This window comes from Mobula birostris, chromosome 16 (genome assembly GCF_030028105.1).
Source record: "Mobula birostris isolate sMobBir1 chromosome 16, sMobBir1.hap1, whole genome shotgun sequence".
Lineage (NCBI taxonomy): Eukaryota > Metazoa > Chordata > Chondrichthyes > Myliobatiformes > Myliobatidae > Mobula > Mobula birostris.
The window spans coordinates 6,861,309-6,879,368 of NC_092385.1; the positions used below are offsets into that span (position 1 = coordinate 6,861,309).

General features: G+C 42.5%; 1 protein-coding gene across 8 annotated transcripts in view; it reads left to right on the plus strand.

The window, feature by feature from the left end:
* The window catches only part of LOC140210964 (plexin-A1-like), a 464,700-nt gene that overhangs the window by 258,078 nt on the left and 188,562 nt on the right, over positions 1 to 18,060 (plus strand). For all 8 annotated transcript variants that reach the window (XM_072280256.1, XM_072280262.1, XM_072280263.1 and 5 more), the window contains one exon: positions 16,966 to 17,080. In XM_072280256.1, the coding sequence (XP_072136357.1) occupies positions 16,966 to 17,080 (115 nt within the window). The remainder of the gene's footprint in view (positions 1 to 16,965; positions 17,081 to 18,060) is intronic.

An 18,060-nucleotide genomic window follows, 5' to 3' on the forward strand; every position in this document is an offset into this window, starting at 1 on the left:
ATGAGGAGATAAGGTAAGAGAGGGAAATAGTGAAGGCGGAGGGGTAACTACTAGAAATTCAAGAAATCAATGTTTGTGCCATCAGGTTGAAGGCTACCCAAACAGAATGTAAGGTGTTGCTCCTTCAGCCTGAGTGTGGCCTCATCGTGGCAGTAGAGCAGGCCATGGACTGACATGTTGGAATGGGAAGTAGAATTAAAATGGGTGGCCACCGGGTGATTCTGCTTGTTTCTGGCGGATGGAGCGTAGGTGCTCGGCGAAGTGGTTTACCAATGTATATCAGGTCTCACCGATATACAGGAGGTTTCTGTCAGTTTCTGTCCTCTCCTTTCAAATTCCTCCTGCATCACCTATCACCTACTACCTTGTACTTCTTCCACTCCTTCCTGCCCCCCCACCACCAACCTTCTTACTTTGACTTCTAATCTCTTTTTTCCAGTACTGATGAAGGGTCTTGGCCTGAAATGTTGACTGCTTACGCTTTTCCATAGATGCTGCCTGGCCTGCTGAGTTCTTCCAGCATTTTTTGTGTATTACTTTGATTTCCAGCATCTGCAGATTTTCTATTGTTTGTGAAGACTAATATACTGTCTGTCCTCTTTATTTCACTGACACAACGTCAGAAATGACCAGATGACTCATCCAGATATTTATGCAGATAGAAAGGGGTATGACATGCTCGTGTCATTGGCCGGGGCAGTGTGAGCCAGCAAGTCCTGTTGCAACTGTACAAAATTTTGGTTGGGCCACACTTAGAGTATTGTGTGCAGTTCTTGTGCCCTACTACAAGAAGGATGTGGAGACTTTGAAGGGCATGCAGAAGAGGTTCACCAGGATGCTTTCTAGATTAGAGGGCATGAGCTATTAAAAATACAGTGACATGCAAAATTTTGGGCATTTCTGGTCAAAATTTTTGTTACTGTGAATAGTTAAGTGAGTAGAAGGTGAACTGATCTCCAAAAGTCATAAAGTTAAAGATGAAACATTCTTTTCAACATTTTAAGCAAGATTAGTGTATTATTTTTGTTTTGTACAATTTTAGAGTGAGAGAAAGGAAAGGAGCACCATGCAAAAGTTTGGGCACCCCAAGAGATTTGAGCTCTCAGGTAACTTTTACCAAGGTCTCAGACCTTAATTAGCTTGTTAGGGCTATAGCCTGTTCACAATCATCATTAGGAAAGGCCAGGTGATGCAAATTTCAAAACTTTATAAATACTCTGACTCCTCAAACTTTGTCCCAACAATCAGCAGCCATGGGCTCCTCTAAACAGTTGCCTAGCACTCTGAAAATTGAAATAAGTGATGGCCAAAAAGGAGGAGAAGGCTATAAGAAGATAGCAAAGCGTTTTCAGGTAGCCGTTTCCTCAGTTCGTAATGTAATTAAGAAATGGCAGTTAACAGCAACGGTGGAGGACAAGTTGAGGTCTGGAAGACCAAGAAAACTTTCTGAGAGAACTGCTCGTAGGATTGCTAGAAAGGCAAATCAAAACTCCTGTTTGACTGCAAAAGACCTTCAGGAAGATTTAGCAGACTCTGGAGTGGTGGTGCACTGTTCTATTGTTCAGCGACACCTGCACAAATATGATTTTCATGGAAGAGTCATCAGAAGGAAATCTTTCCTGCGTCCTCACCACAAAATTCAGTGTCAGAAGTTTGCAAAGGAACATCTGAACAAGCCTGATGTATTTTGGAAATGAGTCCTGTGGACTGATGAAGTTAAAATAGAACTTTTTGGCCGCAATGAGCAAAGGTATGTTTGGAGAAAAAAGGGTGAAAAGAACACCTCTCCAAGTGTTAAGCATGGGGGTGGATCGATCATGCTTTGGGCTTGTGTTGCAGCCAGTGGCACGGGGAACATTTCACTGGTAGAGGGAAGAATAAATTCAATTAAATACCAGCAAATTCTGGAAGCAAACATCACACCATCTGTAAAAAAGCTGAAGATGAAAAGAGGATGGCTTCTACAACAGGATAATGATCCTAAAGACACCTCAAAATCCACAGTGGACTACCTCAAGAGGCACAAGCTAAAGGTTTTGCCATGGCCCTCACAGTCCCCCGACCTAAACATCATCGAAAATCTGTGGATAGACCTCAAAAGAGCAGTGTGTGCAAGATGGCCCAAGAATCTCACAGAACTAGAAGCCTTTTGCAAGGAAGAATGGGTGAAAATCCCCCAGACAAGAATTGTAAGACTCTTAGCTGGCTACAGAAAGCGTTTACAAGCTGTGATGCTTGCCAAAGGGGGTGTTACTAAGTACTGACCATGCAGGGTGCACAAACTTTTGCTTCGGGCCCTTTTCCTTTTTTGTTATTTTGAAACTGTAAAAGATGGAAATAAAGTAATCTTGCTTAAAATATTAAAGAAATATGTCATCTTTAACTTTATGCCCTTTGGAAATCAGGTCACCTTTTACTCGCTTAGCTATTCACAGTAACAGAAATTTTGATCAGGGTGCCCAAACTTTTACATGGCACTGTATAATACAAAAAGCATGCCATACCACCAGGCTCAAGGACAGCTTTTTATCAGACTCTTCTCTGATAAGATGGACTCTTGGCCACACAGTTTATCTCATTCTATTGTTAACTTGCAGAACACGTTTTCTGTAGCTATTCGGCCCATTGAGGCTGCTGCTCCATTCGATCATGCTGATTCATTATCCCCCTCAACCCCATTCTCCTGTCTTTTCCCTTTAACCACTGATGCCTTGAGTGACCAAGAAACTATGAATCTCCGCTTTAAATATACCCAGTGACTTGGCCACCACAGCTGTCTGTGGCAGTGAAAGTTCACCATAGATTCACCACTCCTCCTCAACTCTGTTCTGAAGGAATGTCCCTCTATTCTGAGCTCGTGCCCTCTGATCCTGGACTCCCCCATTAATGGAAACATCCTCTAGGCCTTTCAATATTCAACCTTTATCATCTTCTATCATAATTCCAACCCTCTTTATAACACCACCCTGTGACACAGAAGGCTTTGCACCAAGAGACACAGACATCCCACCTCTCCCGGAACTTCCGGGAGTCTCCCGCATATTAATAGTGGCCCCCTGATGCCCGCAAATTATATACAATATCGCGGAAATCAATTTTGTTTTTAGAGCTAGTGAGAGAAAAGCAAGAGAGAGCGCGAGAGAGAAAGCAAGCGAGAGCACTTGAGAGCGCACGAGCGACCACGAGAGAGAGCACGAGCAAGAGCGCGCCATTGCAGAGTGTTCCAAAAAAATATATAAAATGTACGTCACCCCAGACTACACTAAAGTGTACCCCTGCCTAATAGGGGTCAAAAATAATGACAGAGTTGCTCACTGCACTGTTTGCAACAGTGACTTTTCTCTTGCCCATGGTGGGTTAAGACTGTAAAAGACATGTTGAGGTGAGTTTAACAGGTGTCATTCATTTATTAGCATAGCTAACGTTATTTAAACTAGCTGGCTAGCTGCTAAGGAGCTACTCTATTGCAGACATCCCACCTCTCCCGGAAGTTCTGGGAGTCTCCCGCAAATTGATGGTGCTACTTCCCTGAAATGAGTTTTTGCAGGGTGGGATGTCTGGAGACATTCTCTGTTTTAGGGGAGGGCTGTGGGGAAAGACACTGATCCACACTTGGCCAGAGAAACAGGGGGGAGAAATCTTCACTTCCTTTCCTTTTATTGCTCCCATTCTTCACCCGGGAAGAATCTCAGCATATTTCCATGTGAACTTTTTAAATGCACGGAATATGTGACCACAAACGTCAGAAGTCTGCTGAAGTTTTATTTATTTCAGATTTACTCCTCCTTCATCTTTGAAGATGTTTCTAATTTAAATGGGTCTGACAGTTTTAACCAGTTGGCTAATTTACATCAGAATGTGAGTTGGCCCCACAGGAGGCTTGGCCCAGATGTCACAGACCAACACACCGGTTTGAAGTTCCTTCTGGTCTCCTTTGAGGCTGCATCATGTTCACTGACTGCCGCATGGACTGCGATGCTGGAATCTGCTTGCTTCTCACACTTTCACCAGTATCCTGGCTCGACGAACACACCTCCCAACGTTCTCCTCCGTTCCCCTTCAGTCAGCAGCCGCTTTATTCGGTACAGCTCTTCCCCTGCTCGTGAATGAAAAAACCTACTCAGCCAATTATTTGGCAGCAACTCAGTGCATAAAAACATGCAGGCATGGTGAAGATTTTCAGTTGTTTCTCAGGCCTAAAATCATAATGGGGAAGAAATGGGATCAGAGGAAAATGGCCAGACTGGTTCAAGCTGACAGGAAGGCGACTAACTCAAATAACCACATGTTACAAGAGTGGTGTGCAGAAGAGCATCTCTGAATGCACAACACGGGGAGCCTTGGTGGATGGGCTACAACAGCAGAAGATCACGAACATACACTTTATTCAGTATAGAAAGTACCAAAGTACATATGAAGCTACTTTTATCTTATAAGTAAATAAAGAATGATTGAGGAACAAGTCCGAGATCAATCTAACCCTACCCTCATACCAAGCCCTCGGTTTTTCTTTCATCCACGTGCCGTAAGATGTCCCTATTGTATCTGTCTCTACCACCATCTCTGGCACACGTTCCACACACCCATCACACTCTGTGTAAAAAAAAACAACTTACCTCTGACCTCCCCCTCGGTCACCGTAAAGGTACACCTTAGTGCGTTAGCTACTTCCACCCTGACGTGGTCTGACTCTGCCCAGCCCTTGCATCTTGGCCATGTGCCCAGAAGAAGCCTGGGTCTTGTTGTGTGATCCTAGGCATCATTTAATACCCATCCCAAACGGTCCCTCGGGAAGCTGGTGGTTCTTGGACCTCTGCAACCCATGTGGGAACAGTGTTCTCTGCGGCGAACACTGTGGTAGTTTGCCGGACCATTTCACTTCAGACTGACACTGAGGGTAAGGGCAGCAGACTTCCTGCCCTGAGGATGTGTAGGCATGATAGACCAGTTAGGTCACTGCACAGGCATCCACAAGCATATTGACCCTGAGATGTGAGTTCAAACCCCACCAATACAGCTGGGGAATTTACCTTCTAGTAATTCAATGACTCTGAATTTTAAAAAAATTAATAACAGTGGAGCTGCCAGATTGTATTTCAAGTTCTCAGATTTATTTATCACATGCTGCTATGCATCCAGATAGATGCTTCCTGTGGTTTGTAGATGGAAATTGACATGGATTAACGGGGACATGCCAAATTTCTCCTCTGAGGAAGTTGAGGCGTTGGTGAGCTTCCTTGACCATTTATTGGAGGACTGTCGGTGTGCGTGCTTGGGCGGGAGGGTGAGAGGAATGGTGGTTGTTTTGCTGTTGTTGCTTGCCTTGTTCATTAATATGGTCTGCTTGCTATCTTGTGCCAGAATGCATGGTGACACTTGTGGGCTGCCCCCAGTGCTTTGTTAGGTTGCGTTGGTTGTTAATGTAAGCGATGCATTTAACTCTACGTTTCAATGTACATGTGAAAAATAAATCAAAGTTCAGAGTTCAGAAAGTAAAATTAATTATCAAAATACATATATGTCACCTTGAGATTTATTTTCTTGTGGGCATACTCAATAAATCTATAGGATTATTGCCATTTCCGAATCACACCAACTTGGGTGTTCAATCAGACAACAAAGTGTGCAAATACTAAAAGAAGAAACAATAATTGTAAATCAATAAGCAATAAATAATGAGAACATGAGATGAAGCGTCCATTAGTTGTGGGAACATTTCAATGATGAGGCAAGAGGAATTGGGTGAAGTTTTCCCCGTTAGTTCCGTCTGGACCAGGACGGGCTGTAGGTGATATTCACACTTGGGAACTTGAAGCTCTCAATGCTCTTGACATGAGCCATTGATGTGGACAGAAGCATGTGGACCACCACCCCCCACCCCACCCCTGTCCTGAAGTCAAGGACCAGCTCCTTTGTTTCATCGAGAGTGAGGGAAATGCTGTTAGCATGCCACTGTAGTCATATTTTATTGATCCCGGGGGAAATTGGTTTTCATTACAGTTGCACCACTAGGCTGTCTATCTGATTCCTGTACTCTGACTCATTGTTATTTGAGATTTGTGTCACAGGATACTGTGATATCATCTGGAAGCTTGTAGACCACGGGTTCCCAACCTTTTTCTATGCCTTGGAGCTTTACCATTAACCTAGGGGCCCGTGGACCCCAGATTGGGAATCCCTGTCATAGATGTTGAAGCAGAACGGGCTGAAGAAATGGCCTTGTGGTGACGTGATAGCAAATTGCTTATCTATTTTCCAGTGATATTATAATGGCTGAAGGATAACCTGTTAATCAAGAACCTTGGAACATTTTACCCACTGTCCTTCGGTATTGTCACGTGTTTAGCCCAAAGGTGTCCTCCATGGTCTCTTGTGCCAAAATGTATCGTTAGAGTGGATTATGGCCTTACTGTTTAGGGAACTTAATTGGCTGTCGGGAGTTTATGAGCACATTTTGAAAAATATTTTGTCAGCTGCAGGGCTATTTGGGATGTCCCATCTTGGCGAAAGATCAGCTGGAAATACAAATCATCTCTTTGTTTGAATCCAGAACCTAGCTCCCTGGAACAGGGATTCAGGGAGTGCCGGAATAATGTAGGATGGGTGGGTCTTGGGTGCGGTGGGGTCTTGACATAGATCAACAAGGGGGAGGAAAAAGAACTTGATTAATTTCTTTTAACATGAATAAAAAACAGAATTTTCTTGCATGCCGACATCCAAGGTTCTGTGTTAATTAACATGTGCTATTAAGGTTGAAATAAATTTGCATATTAATAAATCTCCAATTACCATCTTTTTAATCATACTGATAAACAAGCTCACTTTTTACTTTAAAGAAAATAACCAGTCGGATATTTTTTGCTGGATATAATGCATTCTGATAGATTTGGGGTGAACATGATTAAAAGAGAGAAATTATTTTAAGTGCTCTTTTAGCTCCGGGTTATAATTTTGTGATACAGTCTGGTGCATTTTCTTAAATGAAAGTGCACCATGTAATCTGGGACCTAAGAGATTAAAAGTACAAACTAATTGCTTCAAAGATGTTAAAGTTCCTTTTGAAATATGCATTTTCATTCTTTTTGCCTGAAGTTATGAATAATTAAGAACTCCCCCGGATTACTTTTTTGGAGAGGAATCTTTAGCGCTGGTTGCATTTTTTCATGTTAGTTGCCAAGTAGCCTAAGTTCATTGCGGCATTTGTGGTTAAGTTCCTGCCTCCACCCCCTTCACTCTCCCATCCTTCAGTGAACATAGAACAGTATAGCACAGGAACGGGCCCTACAGCCCTCAGTGACTGCAGTGAACACAGTGCCAAAATAAATTAGAAATCATAAATGCAAGAGACTCTGTAGGTGCTGGAAATCCAGAGCAACACACACAAAATGTATTTATTCCTGTCCATAGATGTGGCCTGACCTGCTGAGTTCCTCCAGCATTTTGTGTGTGTGTTACTCAGAATGAGAATGAGGCTTAGTACAACTGACGTATGTCGTGAAATGTGTCGCTTTGCAGCAGTGGTGCAGCGCAATACACAAAAAATACAATAAACTCCAGCAGGGGTTGACACCAGACCCTGTTTGTTCTCAGTTGGGCAACGACTCACGGTGTTCGGCATGCAGACAATTACAGCGTAGTCTGGTACCTTTCTTAATCCACTTTCAATTGGCTTCATTGCAGGGAAGGTGGCATGCAAAATGGTGGATGGAACACAAGTGCCCCTATGTTACATTGCCAGCGTAGTATGCCCACAATGTACTAACCCTATCCCATTTGTCCTTGGACTATGGGAGGAAACCAGAGCACCTGGAGGAAACCCATGCAGTCGAGGGAAGAATATAAAAACACCTTACAGCTAGCGGTGGGAGTTAAACCAATTGCTGATCACTGACACCGTGAAGCATTGTGTTTATCACTACACTACCATCCCAACCTCCAGTCTGCAGGGCTGAAATTGACGTACAGAAGTACTTTGAGGTCTAAGTCCATACCTCCCTGAACGTGACAATACTAGTAGATAAGAATGGTAAAGAAGGCGTGCGGCAGGCTTGATGTCATTACTAGAGGCATTGAGTATACAAATCAGGAAGTTAACTTGCAGCACTGCTGTGTGAAACTTCACTTAGGCCCCAGATGGATACAGTTCTGGTCACTTCATTATAGGAAGAATGTGGACATTTTGGGAAGGATTCAACGTTCAAAATAAATTTTATTGTCAAGCTCCATATCTCTCACCATATACAATGCTGAGATTCATTTTCTTGCAGACGTACTCAATGAATCCAATAACTATAATAGAATCATTGAAAGACCGTACCCAATGGGGCAGGCAGCTGGTGTGCAAGGGACAACAAGCTGTGCAAATAGCAAAAAGAAGAAGAAAAAAATAGATAAATAAGCAATAAGTATCGAGAACATGAGATGAAGAGTCCTTGAAAATGATTCCGTTGGTTGTGGGAACAGTTCAGTGATGGGGTGAGTGAAGTTGGTTGAAGTTATCCCCTTTTATTCAAATGTCTGATGGTTGAGGGGTAATAACTGCTTGAACCTGGTGATGTGAGTCTTGGGGTTTCTGTACCTTCTTCTTGATAGCAGCAGTGAGAAGAGAGCATGTCCCGGGTGTTGGGGGTCCCTGATGATGAATGCTGCTCTCCTGTGACAACACTTCATGTAGATGTGCTCAATGGTGGGGTGGGCTTTACCTGTGATCAACTGGGCTGTATCTACTACTTTTTGTAGGATTTTCCATTCAAAGATTTTGGTGTTTCTATTCCAGGCCGTAATGCAGCCAGTCAGTATACTCACCACTGCACATCTATCGAAACTTGTCAGAGTTGTAGGTGTCATGCCGAATATTTGCAAACTCCTCAGGAAGTAGAGGCACTGCCATGCTTTCTTCATAATTGCTCAGCCCAGGACAGGTCCTTTGAACTGATAACACAGAGGAATTTAAAGTTGCTGACCCTCTCCCTCTGATTCCCCATTGATGACTGTCTCATGGCCCTCTGGTTTCCTCCTCCTGAAGTCAATAAGCAGCTCCTTGGTCATGCTGACCATTGAGTGAGAGGTTGTTGTTGTGGTACCACTCAGCCAGATTTTCAATCTCCCTCCTTTATGCCGATTTGTCACCACCTTCATCTGAGGCACATCAAGACCCTGCTGCCCCCCCTCACTGGATCCCCTGCAGTTCGCGTATTGTCCCAACCGCTCAACAGACGATGACATCGCCACCATCCTCCACCTGGCCCTCACCCACCTGGACAAAAGAGACACGCACGTTCGAATGCTGTTCATAGACTTCAGTTCAGCATTCAACACAATCATTCCTCAGAAACTGATTGGAAAGCTGAGCCTACTGGGCCTGAACACTTCCCTCTGCAACTGGATCCTAGACTTCCTGACTGGGAGACCTCAGTCAGTCCGGATTGGAAGCAGCATCTCCAACACCATCACACTGAGCACGGGGCCCCCCAGGGCTGTGTGCTCAGTCCACTGCTGTTCACTTTGCTGACCCATGACTGTGCTGCAACACACAGTTCGAACCACATCATCAAGTTCGCCGATGACACGACCGTGGTGGGTCTCATCAGCAAGAACGATGAGTCAGCATACAGAGAGGAGGTGCAGCGGCTAATGGACTGGTACAGAGCCAACAACCTGTCTCTGAGTGTGAACAAAACAAAAGAGATGGTTATTGACTTCAGGAGGACACGGAGCGCCCACTCTCTGCTGAACATTGACGGCTGCTCCGTTGAGATTGTTAAGAGCACCAATTTCTTGGTGTTCACCTGGCGGAGAATCTCACCTGGTCCCTCAACACCAGCTCCAAGCCAAGAAAGCCCAGCAGCGTCTCTACTTTCTGCGAAGGCTGAGAAAAGTCCATCTCCCACCCCCCATCCTCACCACATTCTACAGAGGTTGTATCGAGAACATCCTGAGCAGCTGCATCACTGCCTTGTTTGGGAATTTCACCGTCTTGGATCGCAAGACCCTGCAGCGGATAGTGAGGTCAGCTGAGAAGATCATCGGGGTCTCTCTTCCCGCCATTACAGACATTTACACCACATGCTGCACCCACAAAGCTAACAATATTGTGAAGGACCCCACGCGCCCCTCACACAAACTCTTCTCCCTCCTGCCATCTGGCAAAAGGTACCGAAGCACTCGGGCTCTCACGACCAGACTGTGAACAGTTTCTTCCCCCAAGCCATCAAACTTCTCAATAACTCAGAGTCTAGACTGACATCTGCATCATTTATTATTTTATTGTAATTTGTCCTCTACTGTGCCTATTGTCTTGTTTTTAATTATTGTACTGCCCTGCACTGTTTTGTGCACTTTATGTAGTCCTGTGTAGGTCTGTAGTCTAGTGCAGCTTTTATGTTGTTTTACGTAGTCTAGTGTAGCCTTGTGCTGTCTCACATAGTCTAGTGTAGTTTTGTGTTGTTTCATGTAGTACCATGGTCCTGGAGGAATGTTGTTTGGTTTTTACTGTGTACTGGACCAGCAGCTATGGTCGAAATGACAATAAACTTGACTTGACTTGACTTGACTTGACCTGACTTGTTTGGACAACAGTGATGTTGTCAGCAAACTGGAATATGGCATTAGAGCTGCACTTAGCCACACAGTCAGAAGTGTAATGTGATTAGAGCAGGGGCTAAGCACACATCCTTGTGGTGCAGCTGTGCTGATGGAAATTGTGGAGGAAATGTTGTTGCCAGGTGAGGAAATCAAGGATCAAATTACACAAGGAAGTATTGAAGTCAAGGTCTTGAAGTTTATGATTAGTTTTGAGGGGACGGTGGTATTGAATGCCGAGCTGTAGTTGATAAAGAACATCCTAATGCATGCATCTTTGCTGTCCAGATGTGCTAGGATTAAGTGAAGAGCCAATGAAATGGGATCTGCTGTCGACCTGTTGATCTGGTGGGCAAATTGGAGTGATCCAAGTGACTTCCCAGGCAGGAGTTGATGTGTTTCATCACCGACCTTTCTTTCTTTCTTTCTTTTTAAATCTTTTTATTGAATAAGTATACAAAAGGGTAAGCCATATAGGCACTAATACACTGTTAGAATATAATAAAATTACAGGAAATATTAATACAGAAAAAAAAAGTGATACAAACAATGTAATTTAAACATAACATACTAAGGTAACATAATAATATACTAATTTATATATATATATATATATATATATATATATATATATATATATATATATATATATATATATATATATATCAATAAAGAAAAGGAAAAAAAAAACACCCCAAAAAAACCCACCGTGCAACTAACTAAAAGCAAAGCAAAGCAATGGGCTAACTTGGAACCAAGTAGAGTTAAAGAACTTAAAATCACGTCCTCAAACCCGACCTCCATTAAAAACAGTAAAAAAAACAAGAAGGGTATATAAATATGGAGCAAAAAAGAGAAGAAAAAAAAATTACATTAAATGAAAATATTGAATAAAAGATCTCCAGGTCTGTTCAAATTTAAGTGAGGAATCATAAAGATTGCTTCTAATTTTCTCCAAATTCAAGCATAGTATCGTCTGAGAAAACCGAAAAAAGGTGGTTGGAGCGTTAAGCTCTTTCCAATGTTGTAAGATACATCTTTTCGCCATTAAAGTAAGAAATGCAATCATTCTACGGGCTGAAGGAGAAAGATTACTGGAAATTTTAGGTAGTCCAAAGATAGCAGTAATAGGGTGAGGAGAGATATCTATATTCAATACCTTTGAGATAATATTAAAAATGTCTCTCCAAAAAGTTTCCAGAGTAGGACAAGACCAAAACATATGAGTTAAAGAGGCTATCTGCCCCGGACATCTATCACAAAAAGGATTAATATGAGAATAAAAGCGAGCTAATTTATCTTTGGACATATGTGCTCTATGAACAACTTTAAATCGAATTAGGGAATGTTTAGCACAGATAGAGGAAGTATTGACTAATTGTAAAATCTGCCCCCAGTCATCCACGGAAATGATAGACCCCAATTCCTGTTCCCAATCTACCCTAATCTTATCAAATGGAGCTTTCCTAAGTTTCATAATAATATTATAAATCATAGTCAATGCACCTTTCTGACATGGATTAAGGTTAATTATAGTATCTAAAATATATGTAGGAGGAAGCATTGGAAAAGAAAAAAGTATAGTACTTAGGAAATTTCTAACTTGTAGATATCTAAAAAAAGTATTCTTGATAAATTATATTTATTAGATAATTGTTCAAAAGACATAAGGGAACCATCTAAAAATAAATCCAAAAACCGTGAAATACCCTTAGTCTTCCAAATTTGAAAAGCACGATCCGTAAAAGAGGGAGGAAAAAATATGTTACCTAAAATAGGAATCGCTAGCCCAAATTGGTTAAGATCGAAAAATTTTCTAAATTGGAACCAAATACGTAAGGTATATTTAACTATCGGGTTAGATACCTGTTTAAGGCATTTCAAATCAAAAGGAAGAGAGGAACCTAAAATACAGCCAAGTGTATAACCCTGAACAGATTGTAATTCCAATGCTACCCATTTAGGAATGGATAGTATATCCTGGTCAAGTAACCAAAATTTCATATGTCGAATATTGATTGCCCAATAATAGAATCTAAAGTTAGGTAATGCTAAACCTCCATCTCTCTTAGCTTTCTGTAAATGTATTTTACCCAGTCTCGGGTTTTCATTTTGCCAAATAAATGAAGAAATTTTTGAGTCAACTTTATCAAAAAAAGATTTTGGAACAAAAATCGGTAATGCCTGATATATATATAGAAATTTTGGCAGAAAAAACATCTTAACTGCATTAATACGACCAATCAAAGTTAAATATAAAGGAAACCATTTAGATGAAAGTTGAATAATATGGTCAATTAAGGGTAAAAAGTTAATCTTAAATAAATCTTTGTGTTTACAAGTAATTTTAATCCCAAGATATGAAAAATAATTATTAATCAATTTAAACGGAAAGTTATGATATAAGGGAAGTTGTTTATTAATCGGGAAAAGTTCACTCTTACTAAGATTTAATTTATAACCTGAAAAGAGACTAAATTGTGCTAATAACTCTAAAACAGCAGGGATGGATTTTTGAGGATTAGAAATATATAAAAGTAAGTCATCAGCATAGAGTGATATTTTATGGGACTTTAAGCCCCGAGTTATCCCAGTAATATTTGGAGATTCTCGAATGGCAATTGCAAGAGGTTCTAATGCAATATCAAATAAATAAAGGACTAAGAGGACAACCTTGTCGAGTACCTCGAAAAAGAGGGAAAAAAGATGAGCTTAGAGAGTTAGTACGGACCGAGGCCATGGGAGAATGATATAACAGTTTGATCCAGGATATAAATTTCGAGCTAAAATTAAACATTTCAAGCATCTTAAATAAGTAAGGCCATTCTACACTATCAAAAGCTTTCTCAGCATCTAAAGAGATAACACACTGAGGAACATTTTGTGAGGGGGTATAAACAATATTTAACAGTGTGCGGATGTTATAAAAAGAGTAACAACCTTTAATAAAACCCGTTTGGTCTTCGGAAATAATAAAAGGAAGTACTTTTTCTAATCTGTTCGCTAATAACTTAGAAAAAATTTTAGAGTCAACATTTAATAAAGATATTGGTCTATAAGATGCACATTGAGCAGGATCTTTATCCTTCTTTAATATTAAAGAGATTGACGCTCTATTGAAAGATTCGGGAAGTTTACCAAGATTTAATGAAGCCTCGAAAACCCTACAGAACCAAGGGATTAATGAAGGTGCAAAACATTTATAATCACCGACCTTTCAAAACGCCTCGTCACTGAGTTCACCAGGGTGCTGCCTGGATTAGAGAGCGTGAGTTACAAGGAGTGGTTGAACAAACTTGGGGGTTGTCTTCTCTGGAGGATCGGAGGCCAGGGGAACATGATAGAAGTTTATAATATTACAAGAGGGGTAGATATAATCTCTTTCTCAGGGTGGAAATGTCCAGTGCCACAGGATATAACTTGAAGGTGAGAGGTAGTTTAAAGGAGATGTGTAGTGTGATTTTTTTGATAACAGTATTGCCAGTGATAGTGATAGAAGCAGATGTAATCGCAAAGTTTAAGAGGCATTCAGAGAGACACAGGAACAAGCAGGGAATGAGAGAATATTGACTCCGTGCAGACAAGGTGGTATTATTCTGTTCTGACAATATGGTTGACATGACCTTGTGGGCCGAAGGGTCTCCTGTGCTGTACTGAGCTCAATATATGGTGTTATACTTCCTCCTCATCCACCTCTTTCACCAGGGTCATTACATCCTCATTACAAATGGCCTAATTCTGCTCCTAGATCTTGTGGTCTTCTGGTTATGGTCTCACTCCCAAGGGTGGGAGAGGTGCTGATTACAAACTGACATGTCCTGCAGCTCCCCAGGATTTCCCTGGTTTTGGTCACAGGAACAGAATTTGGTCATTCAGCCCAAAATGCAAACTCACATTGTCTCTTCTCCTGCATGTCTATCAAAGTCTTAATTTTCCCTTTCCCTCAACTTACCCCTGCCGTAATTCTCCCTTTATCTTAATCCTCTCCCATCTGAACTCTCCCACCCAAGTAGACCATAAGACATAGGAACAGAATTAGGCCATTTGGCCCATTGGATCTGCTCCACTATTCTATTATGACTGCTGTGTTTATCCTGTCAACCCATTCTCCTTTCTTTTCCCCGTAACTTTTGATGTCCTGACTATCAACCTCCTCCTTAAATATACCCAATGGCTTGGCAATGAATTCCTCAGATTCGTCACACTCTAGCTAAAGAAATTCCTCCTCATGTCCGTTCTAATGGGACGTCCTTCTGTTCTGAGGCTGAGACTCCCCCACTTTAAGCCACACTGCCCAGCAATTCCCCTGATTTAATCCAAGCTTGATCACAGGAGAATTTACAATGATCAGTTAACCTACTAACTGGTTTGTCTTTGGACCGAGAGAGGAAATCGGAGCAGCCAGAGGAAACACACGTACTCACGGGGAGAATGTACAAACTCTCTACAGCCAGTGGCAGGATTTGAACCGGGTTTGCCGGTACTGTGAAGTGTTGTGCCAACCACTACGCTACCGTGCTGTCCCAGAGGAAACATCCTCTGCCTGGCCCTTTCCATAATCGGTTGGCAGTGGCACCTCAGTGCCAGCTCAGTTGTGGAGCTTGAGTGGGTTTGGGATGCAGAGGGGACAAATGGGTCTCGTTCGGCATCGTTGACTGCAGTCCTTTCCTCAGTAAGCCTGCAATGTCAGAAGGATTGATGTTTTGGCAGGCTGTCTCTGCTTCAGGTTATACGTCCAATTAGCTAATGGGCCTTTTACGCAGTTGCCAAGTGACGAGTTCTCCGTCTGACATACCTCAACACAAGGCATTGCAAAACACCACAGACACTGCCAGTCGCTAAAGGTTGTGGTATTAGTTCTCCGAAGCTGTGCTCTCTGCTCCTAGTCTGCCCCAATATTTTTCATTTATTTGAGATACAGCACAGAATAGGCCCTTCCGAAGAATGCAGGAGAATTTCAGAATGCTGGAGTATGGGGTTTGGAGGTTCTTTTCCAACTCTTGCAGGACATTCATCCCATCAGGTTAATACTAGCTCAGTGCCAGTTCCCACATCCCACCTGTCCCCATAGCCCTGCAGATTTCTTTCTCTGTTAGATATCCAGCCCGCTGAATCTGCCTACATTTTTCCAACCCTGATTGTATATTCCACACCCTGATTGAATATTCCACACGCCAAAATCGTACTCCTCACACCTCCTCAAATTCATAAACATAAGAGACTCTGCAGATGCTAGAAACCAAGAGCAACACACACAAAATACGAAGGAACTCGGGCTGCATCTGTTAGGTACCTGGCCTGTAATTGGTCAAGTGAATGAGGTGGGTGAGGCCCTGTTTAGACAGTTAATTCCCATTGGTCAGCTGAATGAGGTAGGAAGGGCTCTTTTTGGAATATTAATTGCTGTTGGTCAGGAGAATAAGGTGGGAGGGATTCTGTTTGGATTCCTACTTCCTATTGGTCATCTGAATAAGGTGGGTGGTGCCCTTTTTGGATTGTAAATTCACACTGGTTAGCTGAATGAGGTGGGACGGGCCCAGTGTGGAGTGTTAATTCCCATTGGTCAGGAGAATGAGATGGGAGGAATCAGATTTGTCAACACCTATTGTCAGGAGAATGAGATTGGAGGGACCCTATTTGGACTGTAAATCCCTATTGGTCAGATGAATGATGTTGTCAAGACCCTGTTTTGACTGTTAATTCTGGCCTGGCAGAGTTTAGCAAAATAAATCAGAATAAATCACTGACATATGACATGAAATTTGTTGTTTTGTGGCAGCAGTACAGAGCAAAGGCATAAAAATTAGTCTAAATAAATAGCACAAACCAAAAGGAAGTAATGAGGTCCATGGACCATTCAGAAATCTGACAATGGAGGGGAAGAAGCTGTTTTTGAATAATTGATTTTGGGTCTTCAGACTCCTGCACCTCTCTCTGATGGCAGTAATGAGAAGAGGGCCTGTCCCGGATGGTGATGGATGCCATTTTGTTAAGGCACCGCCTCTTAAGATGTGGGAGCAGAATGAGACCATTCAGTCCATCGAGTCTGCTCCACTATGGCTGGTCATGGCCGGTTTATTATCCCACTCAACCCCAACCTCCTGCCGTCTCGCAGTAACCATTGACACCTATTAACCTCCGCTTTAAAAATACCCAATGACTTGGCGTCTGGATGCTGTGGTACGAAGGTGTTGGCTCAGTCTGAAGCTGGAGGTTCTGTCACCCTGTGTATTGAAGATTCCATACCTTTGGGTTTGCAGATGTAGAGAGATGTGGATCAAACACCCCGCAGAGCTGGACTGGGTGCCGTGAATTCTCTCGGGCATAGATTGGGAATTGCCTCTCTGTCGCTGATTTCTCTCTCTCCCTTTCTCTCCTTTGCAGTTGCCTCTCCTGTGTTGATGGCTCTTTCCCCTGCCACTGGTGCAAGTATCGACACATCTGTACCCAGAACGCGGCTGACTGCTCCTTCCAAGAAGGGCGAGTGAACACGTCGGAGGTAAAGTCCGCTCCCGCCGTTTCCAAACCCAGAGCTCTCAGTTTCACCCCAGGAACCTTGCACTAGCAAACCCCATCTGAAAAGCAGTGTAAGAACACAGAACTGTGGGGAAAATAAGGCATTGGCCACATGAGGTTCTGGCTAAAGAATGCAAGGATTTTGGGGGGTGTATGTAGTATTGATGTGATCGTCCAAGCCCTAAAAGGTTGTCTATTGGTAGGTCCTCTGGTGCAGTTTTGGCCAAGAGATATGACTGTGGTTGTTCAGTCTCGCCTGTCACAGCTGCTGCTTGTTTTCTGCTGCACAGCGGAGGTCGTTTTCGCAGCACAGCTCCCTCTCGAACTGATTTCTTCCAGGTGTGTCTATTGAGTGCAATGTCTTCCCAGCGTTTAGACGTAACGTTGAATTTCTTCAGGCTGAATTTGATGTTATCTTTGAAGCATTTCCTTTGCCCACCAGGGGCTAGCTGACCTTCCGTCAACTGGGAGTATATGTAAAAAACACAGAACCACACGAGATCCTGGCTTAAGATATGTACAGCATGAGAGCAGGATTGGATGAACCTTTATAAAACAGAACTAGAGTATTGTGTCCATCTCTGTCAGTGATTTGGACTACGATATTAATGGATTTGTGGCTAAATTTGCCGATGATACAAAGATAGGTGGAGGAACGGGTAGTGTTGATGAAACAGAGAGCCTGCAGAGAGACTTAGATAGTTTGGGGAATGGGCAAAGAAGTGGCAAATGTTGGAAAGTGTATGGTCATGCACTTTGGTGGAAGAAATAAACGGGCAGACTATTATTTACATGGGGAGAGAATTCAAAATGCAGAGATGCAAAGGGACTTGTGCAAGATACCCTGAAAGGTTAACCTCCAGATTGAGTCAGTTATAAAGAAGGTGAATGCAATGTTGGCTTTCATTTCTAGAGGTATAGAATATAAGAGCAGGGATGTGACGTTGAGGCTCTATAAGGCAC